This window comes from Arachis ipaensis, chromosome B2, assembly GCF_059453495.1.
Source record: "Arachis ipaensis isolate K30076 ecotype BB chromosome B2, ASM5945349v1, whole genome shotgun sequence".
NCBI classification, from domain to species: Eukaryota; Viridiplantae; Streptophyta; class Magnoliopsida; order Fabales; family Fabaceae; genus Arachis; species Arachis ipaensis.
In genome coordinates this window covers 120,278,302-120,298,351 of record NC_142437.1, presented here as the reverse complement: position 1 = coordinate 120,298,351, position 20,050 = coordinate 120,278,302, and the positions used below count along the sequence as shown (strand labels likewise).

General features: G+C 32.8%; 2 protein-coding genes across 2 annotated transcripts; one reads left to right on the top strand and one right to left on the bottom strand.

Moving 5' to 3' along the window:
* Nucleotides 1-1,123: 1,123 nt before the first annotated feature.
* Nucleotides 1,124-7,293, top strand: LOC107627935 (cullin-1-like). The gene is made up of 16 exons (XM_088506227.1): nucleotides 1,124-1,336; nucleotides 1,430-1,477; nucleotides 1,565-1,768; nucleotides 1,841-1,918; nucleotides 2,298-2,387; nucleotides 4,659-4,739; nucleotides 4,836-4,895; nucleotides 5,117-5,203; nucleotides 5,312-5,461; nucleotides 5,536-5,591; nucleotides 5,691-5,811; nucleotides 5,920-6,081; nucleotides 6,154-6,303; nucleotides 6,416-6,634; nucleotides 6,753-6,920; nucleotides 7,030-7,293. The coding sequence occupies exons 1-16, from the start codon at nucleotides 1,124-1,126 to the stop codon at nucleotides 7,129-7,131; spliced, it is 1,989 nt and encodes a 662-aa protein (XP_088362353.1). The 3' UTR covers nucleotides 7,132-7,293.
* Nucleotides 7,294-8,516: 1,223 nt separating this feature from the next.
* Nucleotides 8,517-19,504, bottom strand: LOC107627934 (putative disease resistance RPP13-like protein 1). Its single transcript, XM_016330741.3, has 5 exons — nucleotides 17,292-19,504; nucleotides 10,253-11,717; nucleotides 9,746-9,796; nucleotides 9,572-9,650; nucleotides 8,517-8,959 (listed from the first exon to the last, which is right to left on the bottom strand). The coding sequence occupies exons 1-2, from the start codon at nucleotides 19,279-19,281 to the stop codon at nucleotides 10,258-10,260; spliced, it is 3,450 nt and encodes a 1,149-aa protein (XP_016186227.1). The 5' UTR covers nucleotides 19,282-19,504; the 3' UTR covers nucleotides 8,517-8,959; nucleotides 9,572-9,650; nucleotides 9,746-9,796; nucleotides 10,253-10,257.
* Nucleotides 19,505-20,050: the final 546 nt, after the last annotated feature.

Genomic DNA, 20,050 nt, shown 5'->3' with positions numbered 1-20,050 from the left:
TATAACCTGATGTTTTTCGTTTCTTCTAGGGTTTGATTACTACATGTGATGATTGTGTTACTGTAATGCCTAATTAATAATCATCGGTTGGTTTTAAACTGGAAACTGCATGTCCATGGAGTTCATTTTGTATTGTTTGATTGAATATGTTATTATTTGGAAGGTTTGAAAGTTGAAATGGAGGAGAAGCGGATTGATTTTGCGCAAGAATGCAAGCAAATGGTGAAAGGGATTCTCAAGCTTATATGGATCCTGGAAGGTTCACCTGAACTACCTTTCAATTCAAAGGAATATATGATGCTATACACGTATCCATTTCTTTCTTTCTCTTTTCCCCTCTGTCTTGTACGTGTTTATGTGTTAATATGTTGTTATTTATTTCAAGATTTTAATAGCGTTGTTCAATTCATATAGCTGATAAGAATTTGATGATGACGGAGTATGAGTTGCATAGTATTATTTGCAACTGCACCTTGAGAAATTTGGATTGCATTAGACACTTGTTTTGCAACTTTTTGCATTTGCCTCCATTGAATCATCTAGCTTTAGCTCATCAATGTATTTTGGTTCTAAGGTTTCCCATTGTTGTACACCATGACAGAAATTGCTGCTGCATCAGTCATGGATTCTTGTAATATTACATAATTAGATTAGCAACTTGGATCACAGCTGCAATTTAAAACAACTGGCTTTGGTTCTTGTTGTGTTTAATTGATTAGTCTTTGATTCTAGTGTTTGCAGCTGCATCATCGTGGCAATGATTGTGATCATGTGATGTCAATACTATATTCTTGTTCAATTTTTGCATGATTGTTAGAATTGCAATCCAACTGTGGAGAATATAATGTTTTTCCCGCCCTTGATTTTTTTTTTTTTGTTTATGAAAAGAACAAAAATGTTTTAGATATTCCTATGGCTTTCCTTAAGTTTGATTAATATAGAACAATATATAATATGTGTATTGAGAGGGATCTACAGATTTATGTCAAGTACAAGAAGGTTCTTGAACTATATCTTGAAAACTTTGTAAGGAAGCATCACCCCCTCACCTGATGTTTTTCATTTATCATGATTTTTCTTTTGCTTTGATCATGTGACTAAGTTTGATAAAATTAGCTTCTATATGAATTTAATTGTTCTTGTTCTAAAGGCTTTGCGGGCTATAAGAAATAAGCACGATGAGTATATGTTGAAGGAGCTTGCCCAAAGATGGTCAAACCATAAGGTCATGGTCAGGCAGCTTTCTCTGTTCTTCTCTTATCTCCATCGATGCTACATCACGAAATGCAATCTCCCTGGATTCAATGAAGTTGGGATATCTTGTTTCCGGGATGGGGTCAGTGTCGATGTCTTCATGACTTATTTGACACTGATAATGTCTTCATAACATTGTTTGATTTATTGACATGCTCATTTTTATTAATTATAGGTTTATATGATGGTAAAAGCTGATGCTAGGGAAGCAGTGATCACACTTGTAAGAAGATAATCCTTTTTTTATATTATACTCTTGCGGTGCCAATGACGGTTGGAATAAGCATTATTTCTTTTGCTTTTGCGACAGATTAACAAAGAACGAGAGGGTGGACAGATTGACAGATCCCTATTGAAAAACATTGTAGATATATTTGTTGAGGTTGGTCTCGGGAAGTTGGATCATTACGAGCAGGATTTTGAGATACAAATGCTAGATGATACAGCCAATTACTACAAAAGCAAGGGCACAATATGGATTGAGGTTGACTCCTTTCAAGAATATCTGTCGAAGGCAAGTGTATCAAGAATTTGCCTCTAGATTTTGTGTTCTATTGGTTGACCAGCTCTAATAGTGTGTGTGTAGGCTCTGGAATGCTTCAGAAAGGAGAACAATAGAGTATCTCATTATTTGCACTCTAGCACTTGGCAAAAATTGAGAAAGGTCGTCTTTTGACTTATTCTTGATTACATGGATTTACCTGATGTTAACTGTTATATCTTTTGGTTCATCAACTGCATCTAGAATCACATACTGCATGATAATGATGTAAAACTAGGGTACTGTGCCGGTTAAACCTTGTTTTGATGATTAAATTAAATATTAATGTTATTTTAATTAGATTCTGTTGTTTGTGAATAACATGTTATCATATATACTTGAATAACACCTTTGGATGATAACTTTGTAACTGACAAATAACAGCTAAGTTTGAATACTCATGGAGCAAAGTTCCCATGTTGCTAGTCCCCCCCCCCCCCCCCCCTTCTGTGTATCGAGAACATGTTTGACTTTTTTAGTCACTTTTATTACTTTTCATCAGAAAGTGCATCATGAATTGTTCGGGACAAATGGATCTCAATTAACTCGAAAGGTGTACTTTGGCTTCCCTGCCTTGCTTACAAATGATAAGGTATTTGATAATCTCATATAAAGCCCAAAAAAGTGTTTTGAGACTAAATTACACTCCTCCCATGAGCTGATGATTAATTTTCATCACTCATACTATTGACTATTTGGTACCTTGGAAGACAATATGATGTTTTGAGCATGATTTATCATTGTTTATTAGGTATTGGAATTAAGAAAATTACCTTTTTAATAATATTTTTAATTGATCAAAATATTCTTAGTACACCAATGTTATGTCAACAATTATAAATAACTAGAATGAGACCCGCGCGATGCGCGGGATGGTAAATTAACGATAGTATATAATAAATATTAGAAATTGCTATGTTTTGTAGAATTAAATTAAATGTGTAAATTAAAGTTAAATTTGAAAGGTGTTTTATTTAAAATAATTTGTAATACAAAATATTTGGATGTTAGAATTGTACAAAGTAACATTTTTACTTGGTGGTTTGATTTTTGTATTTGCTTTTGTTGATGGACTTAGTCTTCTTATGTAGTGCTCGTCCTCTTTTTTTTATTATTGGTTGTTGTTAGAGTTGTTGCTTTCTTCTTTCTGTCGTAAATTCTTGTGAAGACGTAGTCTTTATAAATTGTTGAGTTGTATGCACTTTCTATTGTGTTGTTTGTTCCGTCTTTGCATGTATGTTCTTCTTCCCAAGATGTGTCTTGAATTTGTATGATTTTCTTTCTCCTTAATCTCTTGATGGGTATGTGATCTTCGTCTAATGATATTAGTGTTGGCGAAGTTGGTTCCTATAATCAATAAATAATCTAAATTAGAAATAAAAATAATCTCTTGAATAAGTGAATTTTTTTTGGAGTATTACCTGTTTTATTTGTTGTAATGGGTGTTGAGGTTTAGTGTTTTTTATTGGAATAAATGTCTTCGTAACCGTGTATTGTTGACAATCTTTTTTTAGATTAAAATCATTTACTTTGACTTCAAATATAAGTGTAAGGTTGCACAAATTTTTCAATTGGGATGGTGTTTCAATTCATTACTTTTCTAGAATGTCATTAGATTTGAAGCAGTTGTTCCCAACACTTTTTTTTCTTCGCCATCAAATAGTACAAAAATTGTTGTAGCACTTTGATCTGAAATAAGTATTGGGTTAGTAACTAATAATTTGATAGATGAGATTATGAAAAGTATATTGGGTTACCTTATTGTTGGATATTGTGGTTTTTGATTACATGTGCCACAAATGTAGTTGTCTCATTTTCATCTAATATAATCATTTCTAAGCAAAGAGGCTCCTCTTCATTTGTGGTTATTAATGTTTTTCATAGATGAACCACGCAAACTTTGATAAACCAATCGTCTGTTTGTTTGGTAATATTATCCAAAGAACGATGTTTCGTTAAGTAAGTTTGAGATGTTTTATAGTTTGAAAATAAATTTCTTGTGCTAAATTTGATATTATTTGAAGGAATAGTGATAATAGACTTATATAAGTAGGTCAAATAGTATGAAATTTGAATATTTGTAACGTAAAATTTATTATGATTAATAATATTATTATGACATTTGTAATATAGATGTTTATTACATTTAATGAATTATTTATAAAAATTAATTACTGGGCCTTATAAATTTATTGTATTGTTTATAACAGTAAGATATAATAAATATAGGGATATGCATTCAAGGTCTTTGTAAGTTAATTTTTAATTATCGGTGTTTTTTATTTTTTTTATAGTTTATTTTTTTTACTGATTTAGAAATAATAGGTGATTTGGCAAAAATGGAGTGGTTGATTCTAAAATTTTGCCAAGTAAGCGACGTTGCTGACATGACATTAGTAGGAAAAGAAACATGTCTTAAAAGTAATGTATGTAAACTTATATATCTACTTTTATATATTAAGAATAGATAACTACTATTGACACTTATAAATTACACTCCTCCCACTAACTGCTAGTTTTAATCACTCTTACTATTGACTTTGGTACCTTGGAAGACAATATGATTTTTTGAACATTATTTAGTTTTTTTCTTATAAAGTTCAAAGTCTATAGTAGTGTTGTATGCATGATCCAAACTGGCTGTTGATGCGAGTCTCAGAAATAGGAAAGTCTCCGTATCGTACACATTTTCATCTTTGAAGTGTTCAATTTTTAAAAAATAATGGGGATCAAAGTGTAGTTTGAGCCTCCCAAGGGAGAAGAGAGTGTACCTAGACTTCGAAACAACTTTGTTTTACTATCTTATACCGGCAGCATCATTTCATTCATGAGCATCTGGTTGACCATTTTGATTTATGTGTAGGTGGAAGATCTCTCTAGAATCTATAGGATTTCCCAGCGAATACCTGGATTCTTTAAACTTCTTGTCGATTTATTCAAGGAGGTTGGTTTCTTTGGTTTTATTGTTTGGGATCAAAGTCAACTATTTTTTCAGAGTCTTGTTGCAATGATAGCATTGTTGATTATGCTTCCATTGCAGCATATTACAGCTGAAGGTACGGTATTGATCCAACAGGAAGAAGAAGCTGCTAACAATCAGGTTTATATGCATTCCCTTTATGTGTTGGCATACCTGCAGTAGTTATGCATCTTATTCTGACTTTAGTCATTGATTATCTAATGCCGACAAAAAAAGTTTTTCTTCACTTCAGACTGCAAGAGGGTCTAGCATCCGTGGACATGTTAGTTTCCATGCCTTTTTCTTTTAATTTTTTGTAGTAATAGCTGTAAGGCTGTAAGTATAATCATGTCATGTAGCAGGTACTAATCAGAAAAATTATCAAGGCCCATGACAAGTATATGGCATATGTCAATGATTGCTTTATGATTGATACTAAGTTTCACAAGGTTTGAGGCAATTTTGATATTCTGTTAGTTTCTTTGAAGAACAAATACTCTAAATATCTTAAAAAAATTTAGTTATTAAATGATATATTTGATTTTGGTTGTCTACAGGCACTGAAGGAAGCATTTGTGATATTTTGCAATAAAACTGTTGCTGGCTGTACCACTGCAGAACTATTAGCTGCATTTTGTGATAATATCCTAAAAAGGAGAGGGAGTGAGAGGCTGATTGATGAAGCAATTGAAGAAAATCTTGACAAGGTACTTTTTATATTTTCTTCATCAGATTCCCATTGCTATGAATTGTGTTGACAAATTTGTTTAATCTCCTGCAGGTAGTCAAGTTGCTTGTTTATATCAATGATAAGGATCTTTTTGCAAAATATTGCAGGTCAAACTTTTATCATCGTAAATTTTTACATTTGTTTCAGCCTCCATATTGTAGTACAAGAACTATTTATTTATTTATTTGTGCATTCTATAATTGCAGGAAGAATCTTGCCCGCAGATTACTTTTTACCCCGGATGCTAATGAGGAGCAGGAGAGGATTCTTTTATCAATGCTAAAGCAACAGCTTGGGGGAAATTTCCCATTGAACATGGAGAGAATGGTCAGTTGATTTCATTGCCAACTAACTAAATTTTAGTACTATCTTCTTTTCTTGGTTTGATAATATAACGTCGTGGTAACATGACATACACAACTGTCATGCATGCAGGTTAATGACATGATATTGGCCAGGGAATGTCAAAGTCAATTTTTGAAGCATCTTCATAATAAGAAAATTCAAAATCTTGGAATGGACATCACAGTTACTGTCCTTACTACAGGGTCTTGGCCAACTTACAAAACATTTGATCTCAATCTCCCTTCCATGATGGTAAGAACATAGTGAATTACTTCAAGTTTCCATCCTTACTGTATATTTTATTTTATTTTTGTCTTTTCACAGATTAAATGCATGGAAGTTTTCAAGAGATTTTATGATTTAAGATACGGGAGAAAGACAAGAAGACTTAGGTGGATTTACTCATCGGGGACATGCAATGTCAATGGCAACTTTGAACCAAAAATCATTGAACTAATTGTATCCACAAGTCAGGTGATTTCCTTCCCAGCAACCCAAAAGAAAAGTCAGCACTATGGAAGTATTGTACATAACAATCATTGGTTCATTACTCATGTTTATGATTAGAAAATTTTGTACTTTACAGGCTGTTATCCTGCTGCTATTCAACAATGCAGATAGATTGAGCTATTCAGAGATTATGACTCGGCTGAACTTGAGCCACGAAGATGCAGGTAGATTACTCCACTCGCTGTCCTGTTCGAAGTATAAGATACTTAACAAGGAGCCCAACACAAAATCTATATCTCCAAATGACATCTTTCAGTACAACTCTAAATTTACTGACAAAATGAGGAGGATCAAGGTTTGTTCTTAGTTTTATCCATAGGCCACATTTGATTTGCAATCTCATAGCTAGTTTTCATTGTTTCAGTTTTCTTTGTTGTCAAAACATAACAAGACATGTTGTCTTTTTATTGTAGATCCCCATTACACAGCATGAGGACAAAAGGAAGATGGTTGAAGATCTCGACAACGATAGGCAGTATACCATTGACGCTGCAATTGTGCGCATTATGAAGAGCAGGATGGTTTTGGACTATCAGCAACTGCAATCGGAGTGTGTCGAGATGTTAAGCCCCTTGTTCAAGGTATAGCAATATGCATGCATCTCCTAATTTGAGTGAATTTGTATTGGCTGAATTATTTTCTGGTTTCAAGTATTATCTTAATTTGCAAATGTTGGTATTTGATTTGCAGCCTGAAATCGAAACAATCAAGAAACGCATTGAACATCTCATTGCAACGGACTATTTGGAAAGGGACAGAGATAACCAAAATATATTCAAATATGTGGCATAATGGAAGCAACTAATGTGCAGTGGCCAATGTTTATTGTCTAGTAGTTAAATGTAGTTAAATGCATGATAGAATGATTGCTCCATGCTTCTTTGTCGATTGTTGTAGACAACAGAGGCTATAAATATTTGGAAAGGAAGAATTACTGAAAAGAAATTGTTAAAATACGTGTCTAGCAACATAAGATATAATACATTTTTTTCATCTTAGTCTATAAGGAATTTGGACAATCTGTTTTTAAAATTTTAACAAAATGAAAAGGAGATCTCACATCAAGCGATATGTCATGCAAAGTCCCGAGAAGGGCAGCATCTAAAAATGTAAACCGGTAGTATTAGGGTTAGTTTGGTAAAGCTTTTACTTTTTAAAAGTAGCTTATGAAAGCTGTCTTTTAAAAGATGACTTTTTAAAAGCTACAGCACTTGCGTTTGGTAAAATCACGTTAAAGATAGCTTTTAATAAGCACAAGTATTATAATTGTATTTGGTAAAACAACTTTTAAAAATTAAAAAATTATAATAAACATATTTTTAACTAAGAATAATACTTTTTTTTCAAATTTTAGAGACCAATAATTTAAATATTTATTTGATTTACTCTCTATACTAATATAAATAGAGTTATCATTAGTCAATAATAAAACTTGTATGTAATCCAATGTTAGTACTGATATGTCTATTACCCATCTATATATATTGACTCACTTCTACAAATCACAAAAAATGAGACACATATCTCAAGTAAAATTATATGAAGATTGTGTTAGAATTTGTGAAGGTTAGGTTGAGAAATTAGAAATATATGATGATTCTAATGACAATATAATGACAAAAAATATGTGTGAAAAAATAAATAAAATCTAGTGTTAATAATTAATAATGGTAATTTTGAATATTTATTATATTAGATTTTTTTTTTTTAATTTTGATAAGCACAAGTCAACTTTGAAAAGCTCCCTCTTAGGTGCTTTCAAAAGCACCCCTAACTTTTAAAAGCCGCAAGCACAAGCACTTGGGCTTTTTAATTTACCAAACGCAAAATGAGGTGCTTATGCTTTTAAAAAGCACAAGCACCTCTTCAAAAAACTTTACCAAACCCAGCCTTAGTAGCTGATTTTACGGCTTGAATTTGCAATCTTAAGTCAACCCAGAAATAGCTTCTTGTCTACCTCCGTTCTCATCTCAGCTGTGCAGATGTCTCAAACAACATCAGACCCTCTGCCTTTGATTCCTAATAGAAGGTCAAAGATGGTAGTTGGAAGAATCAGCTTCTACCTTCAATGTTTCAATTTGATAGAAGTTAACAATAACAACATTCATTCACTGGAAAATACTAGGACTATCTCACATTCTAGAAGAGACAAAATTAAGAATGAGTGCGTTAGAGAATTGTGACAATGGAAGGACATCCATTAACATCCATTAGGCCAAGTTTAAGAACTCTACAAGAGGAAAGAGAGGTGGTATTCTCCAGTCTCTTTATTCAACATCAAAATTTGCTTTACACTCAGCATGCTTTCTTATACTAACTACTCAGGCCACTACCCTTATTCCCATCAATTACATTCCCAATTCCATTATTATAGTAACTAACCTAACAACTACTACTGCTAACTAACCCTCCTATCTTTACCTAAATGGACTTAACAGCTTTCTAAAAGGAGCCTGCTTCCCTCGTTTCCAATTGTATACAACTTCGTTTATATCCTAAGGATGAGTAACATAATCCATCGGCCCATCTTGGAGCTCCAGGAACTCTGAGCAGCGCCAAAGATTTCTGAATAGATAGAGCCATGGTGGAGCTGATGACATGTTTGATGTACCCTAGAAATCTGAAGAACATGTCCAATTAGATTAATATTTTAGCTACCTCAGGAAAATAAAATAAATGAATAAATAACAAACAAGACTAAAAATGTAATTTGTATATGCCTAACGGTTAAGATACATGGTGGTTAAATCAGAGTTGATGCATCTACTCTCTACTCTAAAGTTGGCATTGACATTGGTGCTCTATATGACAGAGTGAAGGTACAAGTCCAATATATATAGCTCTAGAGACATTCATAATATATAACTACCAGAACGACCAAAATTCAGAGGTAACAGTGCCAATAAAATTAATCTTAGGAAACAGTTGCATGAAATGAAACAATGGTGTTAGTAGTATAATATGTAATCATCATGCAACAAAACAATAATTTAAGAACCCAACAAATTATACCCGAATAACTTTGATTAAAGTTATGACAACTAAATTAATTAAGCACCCCCAAGACATCATTATGTGATTGGAATTAAAATTTTATATTCCTAGAGCATATTTCTTCCATTTTATTTATATTTATACAAAGAAGGAAGCAATAATGTATATGTTAGTTCACATTACGAAGAAGAAAAATGAAGCAAATATGGATGCAATGAAAGGGTGAAAAGTTGCTTACAATTCTCAATGCAAGACCAGCGAAAAGCAGTATGGATAAGCAAAGAGCAAGAGGAAGGTGGTCCAGGCAGCCCAAAAAGCTGTTACCACAACAAAAGCAAGAAAGTGATTAGGATTTAGGAATGTCTTGGAGCAAATCAAGAAAAATCACAAAATTGTCCACAAAATTAATTACCAATTATCAACTCCAGAGAATATCAAACAACTATTCATGAGGAGATAGTTTCTGCAAAAAAGAGACCAAAAGTTATTTACTATTTTCTTATGCAATAGTCCAATGATGAGAAGAAGCTTAAAAAGCGGAAGTAACAGAGTGATAGCTCTACACCCTAGAAGATGGGCCAATTGAATTATGAGTTATGATACACTAACAGCCACATAATGCTACTCAAAAGCGAAAAGTCAAAACTAAATTTGCCTCGACCATGTACTGTAGTGGTGATTGAGTGTGTCATAACAGAGGATTCTGTTTTATATTTAGAGTAGAAGGACATGAGACACATGATTTGAAACAGTGTAGAGTAGATTTCATAAACAACCAACATGACTTGTTACAATTAAAAAATGGGTTGATGAAATTCAGTAAGAATAAACTATCATGATGATAATATAATGTATGAAAAATGAATGTGATGTTAGAGAAGATGAAGTGGCTTTGGGATAGAAAGGGCAAAAGAGTTACCTGTTTTAAGATGTTGAGTCATTGCGAATCGATCTCCCATTAACAAAAATGTGGGGGGTGTGGGAAATGGATGGCCAAATGTGGGGATCCTTCCTCTCTATGCCTTCACCCAACAACCCACATTTAATAATGAAGAGTCGACTTAAAGAGGCAGGCAACCTTATGTTCTCCAGCTTAGGACATTCTTCAACCCGTAATTCTCGAAGGGACTGTGACTGTGACAACTCCCCTAGAGATGTCAAATTTTCTCGTCTTGCAATTATGAAGGACCTGAGATTTGGGAACGCTGACAATGGGAAGGATGTAAGTGAATCACAGCTGTTGTCTATTTCAAGACTCGTTAGTGACTCATATTGTTGCTGTTGCATTGGGAATTCCACATTCTTGCAATCCTTGATTGATAGCTCTTGCAATGAAGGGGGCAGAGAATCCCCTGGAAATGATATGGCTGATGAGCAGTTTAAGATTCTTAACTCTGCGAGAGAGGTTGGTTGGGTGTGGATCATGGCATCAAACACATACTCCACTTGCTGCTCTCCATCAATGGATAGAGTTTGCAACATCGAAAGTGGTAGCTCCCGAATTCTTGCTTCCTTTGCGCCATATATTTGTGAATGGCGCAACATGGGAGCTCTTGGCAGATAACAACCAAGCTCCTCGCATTCTTCAATGCAAAGTAATTTCAAAGACGGAAGGAAAGTGGGGAGATCTCCTCTTAACTTAGGACAGTTCACTATCGAAAGATGCTCAAGTTGAGGAAATGGTGCATCATCTTCGTCACATTCAAATGACTCCCATTCCTCCCAGCAAGGCATATAAAAAAATGAGAGATGTTTAAGGGATCGGAAGGGTGTCTCCTGATAGAATTCACCACCAATCATCTTCAGCTTCTCACAATGTGAAATCTCCAATCTAATTAGAGAGGGTAACTGTCCAAGTGAAGGAAGCACCCAACAATTCCTGCATCCCAACAGCTCCAACTTAGTCATGTTGTGGTACGAAGACTGCCCTACCCAATCCGGAAACATGGTACCTCTGTAACCCCATAAGCTTAGCCTCTTCAAGTCTTTGTGAGGTTCTAATTTGGCAAGTACATCTTTTTCGATTTGGGAATCAACAATATCACTATCTTCACCTGATGACCACTCCAAACATAAATGACTGATGTATTTCTTATCAACCATCCTTGCCTTCCAAGCTTCACTGCTATCAACCACATTCTCTAATTTCTCAATACTGAGTGACCGTTGAAGATTTACAAGTTCTCCCAATTCCTCTATCCCATTCTCTTCATGCTTTCCAACAATGTAGTGACATAAAATCTGCAAGTCTTTCAATTTGCTCATCCCTTTAGGCATCTCTTCTAAATTAGTATATTCAATATGGAGATGGCGTAGATTTATAAGATCTTGCATCCTGCTTGGAAGCTTTTTTAGTCCTTTACACCTGGTCAACTTCAGTGTATGTGAAGGATTACCATGTGTTCATAACACGCAGCGGAAGAAAAGAAAGTAATCCTAAAGATCTATTTTGTGCTTAAATTTTATTCCAATAATAAATATATAATAGATCAAATCTAAATACCTGAGTACGCTAGTAAAAATCTTTTTCTCCTTCGATGGTACGAAGGCGCTATGCGTATCCACACCGAGACCAAACTTTGCTGTCAACTCTTTGACCAATGGATATCTGATCTAAATTGAGAACCTCTTTGCAACTTTTGCACACCATAAAATTCTTCTCCAAGAATTAGGCTCACATACACTTATGTGTGTAGAGGTAAAGGAATAAAACCCTTGTGTTTTATTCTCTCTGTCTTTCTCATCTGTTTTTCCTCTACTCTTGGCATACATATATATAGTATGAGATTTGTTACTGATTTTAAATTTGAATCTCAATTCAAATTTAAATCATATCTTAAAATTCTAAATCTGAATCCTTCAAATTTATGAATTATATCATAACTCAATTTAAAAAAGAATTAGTTAGGATCTCATCCAAATTTAGAAATAGAATAACTAATTATTCTCAAATCTCATTTAATATTCTCAATTATCATACTATTATTATATTCTTGGTGCTAGCAAAAAATATAATAATATTCCATTTGAATTAATATAATTATTTATTTGATCAAATCAAATTAATAATTAAATAATTCTACAGCAAAGATTAGAACACTCGTTAGTGTGTGACCCCATAGGTTCAATACTAAGCGGGTAGTAAATTAGTCATACTAAATTTACTAATCAAGGTTGGCGTCTAGCAACACTCCTCAACGACCCGATAGTATGAAGTAATATATTTTTACTAAGAACCTCAGAAGAACAAAGTATAATTCCTTCCATCTTTCCAGCTCTTGATTAACCTTTAGAGTATGGTTTAATTGTCAAACTCTAACTTGTTACCATTATTATAATGAACTGTGAATGACATAAGAAACTCATTTCTTCATTCATTCAATCCCCTTGGCCAAGGTTTTATTCATCTCAGTCATTATAATCATAGAGCTCAAACTCTTTACCGAGAGTTGACGGATTCCTTATTGACTAATCATTAATTCTACAAGTATTTAAATTATACCCAATATCCATTCAACTAGCACCCTAGGGTATTAGGTGTCCGGAATCAAAGTATAATAAATACATTGTTAATTACTATGACAGTCGCAGGTCAAAGGAAACTCTATTACTATGTTCATCTTGAGAATATCCTATTGACAAATATGCGGTAATTATAACCATTAGGAATTCTCAAAGTGAGTCAGTTCAATGGTCATATCTCTATATGCACCATCTATATATATAATTTAATAAATGAGATCTATTAATCTTCATCCAATGAAGACCATTATATATATATTGATCTTTTCGGATTATTAATGTCCTTTTTAATAATCCTATGACTAAGAACAATTTAGATTAAATTATAAAAGATTTATCTCTCAATATTATGATCACTATCACAATGATAAATCTCTAAATTTAATGAAGGACCTTATTATATTAACATTTTAATATAATAACAATAACAAATTATTTGACACATGATTGATTGGATTGTGGTCATACTCCTTATTCCCAACAATCTCCCACTTGCACGAGAGCCAATCATGATAGATTGGATCTTGGGCATACTATTATCACAATAATCTCCCACTTGCACTAGAGCCAATCAATCATGTGTATAATTTTCAATGCACATTTGTGTTTATCAAAACTCTTTTGACCTTAAACACCTTAACTCTTGAGCATATGTGCTTGACCTTTTGCAAAATATGCTTAGTGCATAATAAATATCACATTTTCTTAAAACATGAAATCTCCCACTACAATAGTGCATAATTTTATTTTAAGGACAATCCTTATTGAACATGATTATAAAAAATCTAAGTAACCATTAGATCTATCTTTATAGAATTATATCATTATACAAATAGGCTACTTTTTCGAAAAGTTAGTTTGACGATCAAACCTTTTATACTTTGTCATAAGAAGAGTGATAAAAATAATCTTATTATTTCTTTAGGGTAACCAATAAATCTCATTTATTAGACCTAATATCAATTCTATTTGTTGTACAATCTCTTAACACATATAAGACATCTCCAAACTCTAATGTTCTTGAGTTTCAGCTTATGCCTTTTCCATATCTCATATGGGTAAAAAAAATTGATTTAGTGAGAAATTTGTTAATTTAGTCACATTTCGAAAATGTAGTCTAAATATTTAACAAATAGTGATATTCAACTAAATCAAATTTTATGTTTCTTAAACATGATGGAGTACATAGAGTACTAGTATTTATGCATGGAGAGAATCCCATTCTCTATTTAATAGAATATCAATTAGATATTAGAGATTTTACTTTAAAACTCTTATAATAAAAATACTCAATATTTTTATTATTGGTCAAACCAACCCTTAAGAGCAATTTTGATTCCTCAACACTCATGTTGAATTTTTCTAAAAGGATCACAAACCTTAATCATATTAAGGAAAATTTTGTTTGTAACCAAATAAATTTCCAAAATTGCTTGCAAGAACAATTTTCGCTAAAGCCTTTTGCCTAATGACATTACAACTTCTAAAGTTGTTTAATTCAAAATATATTGCCCAATACTCCCACTAGTTTAAATAAAATCTTTGATAGTCATACTATCTTACTTTGGACATCATACATCTTCTCAAGATGTTCAATAATAAATAGTGGGGAGATGCCTTTGAAATTAGAACTTATGGTTGTCAAAACAACCCATGTAAAATGATATTACAAATATTTCAAAAGTTATAACCACTCCAAAACCAATTTTATTGGAGGATATTATTTTAATAAAATTATCATCTCCATGATAACCCTTTCATACATGAGAACAATTCTCAGATGTTAGCCAATATATTACTTTCAAGTATGCCACACAAAAGGGAGACATATTTAAAAATTTAAAATATGAAAGTAAATAAGAAATCTATATTTCTGACAAAATTATTTAGAATCGTGAATGAGTACCTTGGTTGTCAAGTTGTTACTCATACCTATTCTAAATAAACATGATTAAATTATATCACATATAATTATAATCCCAAATAATTATCTGGTTGTCAGACAATTATTTAACTGAATTATATTTTATACCCCTAGGTTGTCTAGGTTCAAGTATAAAATTAATTCTCCTTATACATCATCATATGCATAAATAAATTCTATCTTTGAGTACAAGTCTCCTGGTTGTCAGGTTGTTCCTTGTAAACAAGAGATAAATTTATTTTTTGACAATCTCCCAACTTTTAGGATTTATCTCCATTGTTAGAATATTTCTACCAGTATTCATGGATTAAATTTTATACTCCCAGGTTGTCTAGGTAAAAATATAAAATTAAATCCTTAATACATCAAATGTATATACTGATTATTATCTTGAAAATAAAACTCCTGGTTGTCAGGCCGCTCTTTATAATCAAGAATATTAGAAAAACTAATTTTTAATATTATAGTGTTCAAAACACATAAATCAAATCAAAATTTGATTTTTTCATGTATTAGCGTTTAGCTTTAAAAATTATCAAATCAAATTTGACCTTTATATATACACTTATATATATAAGAAACAAACAAAAAATATTTTGCATCTTATTCCTTTTATTATGATCAAAATCACAATAAAATTTAATAAATAAAAAAAATCAAACAAAATATTTGATTTTAAATATAACTTTTAAATTAAAAAAATGATAATTTAATCACAATTAAATAATTAAAATTGAAATAAATTAACTATTAATTTATTAGAAAACCATCTCAATGGAAATAACTGCATCGCATGCTTAAAAAAAATTTGAATTAATCCTATTAATTCACAAATTTAAGAAAATAGGAATAAAATTTAAACACAAAAAGCCAATGCTCTGATACCACTGAAGGATTACCATGTGTTCATAACACGCAGCGGAAGAAAAGAAAGTAATCCTAAAGATCTATTTTGTGCTTAAATTTTATTCCAATAATAAATATATAATAGATCAAATCTAAATACCTGAGTACGCTAGTAAAAATCTTTTTCTCCTTCGATGGTACGAAGACGCTATGCGTATCCACACCGAGACCAAACTTTGCTGTCAACTCTTTGACCAATGGATATCTGATCTAAATTGAGAACCTCTTTGCAACTTTTGCACACCATAAAATTCTTCTCCAAGAATTAGGCTCACATACACTTATGTGTGTAGAGGTAAAGGAATAAAACCCTTGTGTTTTATTCTCTCTGTCTTTCTCATCTGTTTTTCCTCTACTCTTGGCATACATATATATAGTATGAGATTTGTTACTGATTTTAAATTTGAATCTCAATTCAAATTTAAATCATATCTTAAAATTCTAAATCTGAATCCTTCAAATTTATGAATTATATCATAACTCAATTTGAAAAAGAATTAGTTAGGATCTCATCCAAATTTAGAAATAGAATAACTAATTATTCTCAAATCTCATTTAATATTCTCAATTATCATACTATTATTATATTCTTGGTGCTAGCAAAAAATATAATAATATTCCATTTGAATTAATATAATTATTTATTTGATCAAATCAAATTAATAATTAAATAATTCTACAGCAAAGATTAGAACACTCGTTAGTGTGTGACCCCATAGGTTCAATACTAAGCGGGTAGTAAATTAGTCATACTAAATTTACTAATCAAGGTTGGCGTCTAGCAACACTCCTCAACGACCCGATAGTATGAAGTAATATATTTTTACTAAGAACCTCAGAAGAACAAAGTATAATTCCTTCCATCTTTCCAGCTCTTGGTTAACCTTTAGAGTATGGTTTAATTGTCAAACTCTAACTTGTTACCATTATTATAATGAACTGTGAATGACATAAGAAACTCATTTCTTCATTCATTCAATCCCCTTGGCCAAGGTTTTATTCATCTCAGTCATTATAATCATAGAGCTCAAACTCTTTACCGAGAGTTGACGGATTCCTTATTGACTAATCATTAATTCTACAAGTATTTAAATCATACCCAATATCCATTCAACTAGCACCCTAGGGTATTAGGTGTCCGGAATCAAAGTATAATAAATACATTGTTAATTACTATGACAGTCGCAGGTCAAAGGAAACTCTATTACTATGTTCATCTTGAGAATATCCTATTGATAAATATGCGGTAATTATAACCATTAGGAATTCTCAAAGTGAGTCAGTTCAATGGTCATATCTCTATATGCACCATCTATATATATAATTTAATAAATGAGATCTATTAATCTTCATCCAATGAAGACCATTATATATATATTGATCTTTTCGGATTATTAATGTCCTTTTTAATAATCCTATGACTAAGAACAATTTAGATTAAATTATAAAAGATTTATCTCTCAATATTATGATCACTATCACAATGATAAATCTCTAAATTTAATCAAGGACCTTATTATATTAACATTTTAATATAATAACAATAACAAATTATTTGACACATGATTAATTGGATTGTGGTCATACTCCTTATTCCCAACAGTATGTAAATTGTACAATTCGCTCAATGACTCGGGCAATACCAAAATAGGCGTATAAGAGACATCCAAATGACGCAAATTTACAAGACCCTGCATGTTGATTGGAAGCTTTTCTAGTCTTGTACAATTACTCAACTTCAATGTTTGTAAATTGTACAAGTTAGTCATTGACTTGGGCAATGTCACGATAGGTGCACCAGAGAGATCCAAATAACGCAAATGGATCAACTCACCTATTGAATCAGGCAATGTATCAAGTGGAAAGAATTTAAATGACAAAACTCTTACATGCTTCAACTGTGCAAGTAAGCCACAAGGATCAAATTTCTCTGAGGAATCATGCCATTTATCAAATATCAGCAATGTCCTTGCATTTTTTAAGCTTTCACATTCTTCCAATATCTTTGAGAACAAAGCATTCATGCTACTATCATATGAAAGATGACGAGAACAAGCATCATGCATATATGCAGTTTTGAGTTCAATGGTTCTAGAAAAGCACTTCCCACCATAGAATATCGATAAATCATGCATGAGATCATGCATCACAAATGAATTTTCAAGAGAGTTAGAATGTTGAAAAAATGCTCTTGAAGCCAAATCGTTAAAATATTTATAACCAACTTCTTGTAAAGTGCTGCCGCCCTTTGGTTGCTGCAAAAGACCTTCTGCCATCCATAATAACACCAGTTCATCTCTTTCGAATTCGTAGTCTTTTGGGAATAAAGAACAATAAACAAAGCAACGTTTTAAGTATGAAGGGAGGTAATGATAACTAATTTTTAAGGCAGGAAGAATGCTACTCTCATCTTCAGAAAACTCCCAAATTTTGCTATTCAAAACATCAATCCAATCCCTTTCATGATCTTTTGTTCTTAATAATCCCCCAAGTGTTTGAACAGCCAATGGTAACCCTTTACACTTTTCAACAATTTTTCTACCAACAATTTCTAAAGTTGAACGGTCTCTAGATTCAGTAGGAAAAAATGCATGTTTTGCAAACACTAGCCAACAATCTTCCTCATGCAAGAAACTCAAATTGAGAGGTTGATTATGATTAGTTTTCACCATAGAAGCAACTCGATCAAGACGGGTTGTTACAAGGATATGACCTCCCTCACTTCCACATTCAAAAGGAGTTAGAAAACTTCCCCAACCCTCACGATTACTGCTCCATACATCATCTATAACAACCAAGAATTTTTTCCCTGCTAGCTCATCCTTCAAATGATTTTGAACTGTATCTAAATCACTTGAGTGACAAGAACTACCAGTTTTTTTTATCACAGTCTTTGTCATCTTAAGAACATCAAATTCCTCCTCACCAACACAAACCCATGCTTTAACATGAAATTTTTGCTTCACTTTGACATCATTATAAACCAATTTTGCCAGAGTAGTTTTGCCTATCCCACCCATGCCTACTATGGGAATCACAGACAAATCACCATTGTTAGTATCATCTAACAACAATTTCACTATAGCATCCCTCTCTTTGTCCCTCCCAACAAACATATCAGATTTTTTAACTAGTGAGGTTGATGGAATCCTCCCAGACATATTCTTGGCTGCAATATTTTCCAGACCAAGGATATCTTTGTGTTTTGCAATACCCTCTAGTCTAGCAATGACTTCTTCAATCCTAGTAACAACCATATCCCTATCTTGTGAATTGAAGATACGAGACAGGAAGTTACCTGGATCCTCTTGAATGGCAGCTTTGGTGGTAATTTCATCCAACAAGTCATCAGCATCATAAACAGCATCTTGAAGATTTTGAAGCCACCTCTTGACAGCATGGACAGTGATCTGTTTCTTCTCAGCATCATTCAGCACAGCTTCAACCACGTTCAGAATTGTCTCCAACCTTTCTAGCAGATTCTGGTCAAGCTTCTTTCCTCGAATCCATTTGACAAACTTATCATCGGACAACCTGTCAAAAAGAACATTGAGGAAAGAAGAGAGAAAAGCTCCTCCAACAAGTTCTGCAACCATGTTCACAAGGAAGCGCTTTGCACTCAACTCAGATTTCTTACAAAGAAGGAAATAGTAGCAAGTAATGAATTGTTTGGTATGTTTACATTAAAGTGTACATTGAAGTCAATAATACGGGCAAGTTTTCGCCGTTGAAAAAATGCCAGTTCTACTGTGACTGTAGTTTTGATGACTACAAGTGTCTATAGTTTTCTCTACAAATCAGCAAATGCCACCTGGTTTAGTTTTGAAAGTGGTTGACCCTTTTAAATAACTCCTAACTGAATTTAACATAAGTGCTGAAAGTTGAAACTTCTAATTAGAAAAGAAAAAATTGAATAATTAATTTATTTGGTTTTGAATTATTGTTTGTGACTTTGTGGATCACTCCTTGAAGAACACGGTGGTTTATTATAGTAACAGTAATTGGCGCCCACGCAAGATCTGATCCGATCATCGTGCGCCCACCCTAACCACTCCTTCCGCCACTCCATTGGATCTCGCTCACTCTCCACTTATGTTACCGCTCTTCAGTCTTAGTTGTTGCAGCAGTAACCGTCGCCTTCCACCGAGCGAGTCGCACTCAAGATCTCCGACTCTGTGATGAGTTGACCTGGACGCGGAGCCAGTTGAAGAACATGAAGGTGGGAACGGTGTCGTTTCAGTGGCACGGCCTAGGAAAATGTTTTTTTTTTCAACTAGAATGTATGGAAATGGTTAAGATTAATAACAAAGTTACTGTCATAAAAATTTGGAACTAAACCAATTAAGAGCCAACTAAAAGGATCAA

Bases quoted from the DNA above. Each gene is read 5' to 3' on its own strand.
- LOC107627935 (XM_088506227.1), top strand. From the start codon at position 1,124: ATGAATTTAATTGTTCTTGTTCTAAAGGCTTTGCGGGCTATAAGAAAT. The intron at 5,592-5,690 runs GTCAAACTTTTA...CTATAATTGCAG, and splicing joins CTTTTTGCAAAATATTGCAG to GAAGAATCTTGCCCGCAGAT. The intron at 6,304-6,415 runs GTGATTTCCTTC...TGTACTTTACAG, and splicing joins TAATTGTATCCACAAGTCAG to GCTGTTATCCTGCTGCTATT.
- LOC107627934 (XM_016330741.3), bottom strand. From the start codon at position 19,281: ATGGTTGCAGAACTTGTTGGAGGAGCTTTTCTCTCTTCTTTCCTCAAT. The intron at 11,718-17,291 runs ATACTGTTGGGA...GTAATCCTTCAC, and splicing joins GAGCGAATTGTACAATTTAC to ATACACTGAAGTTGACCAGG.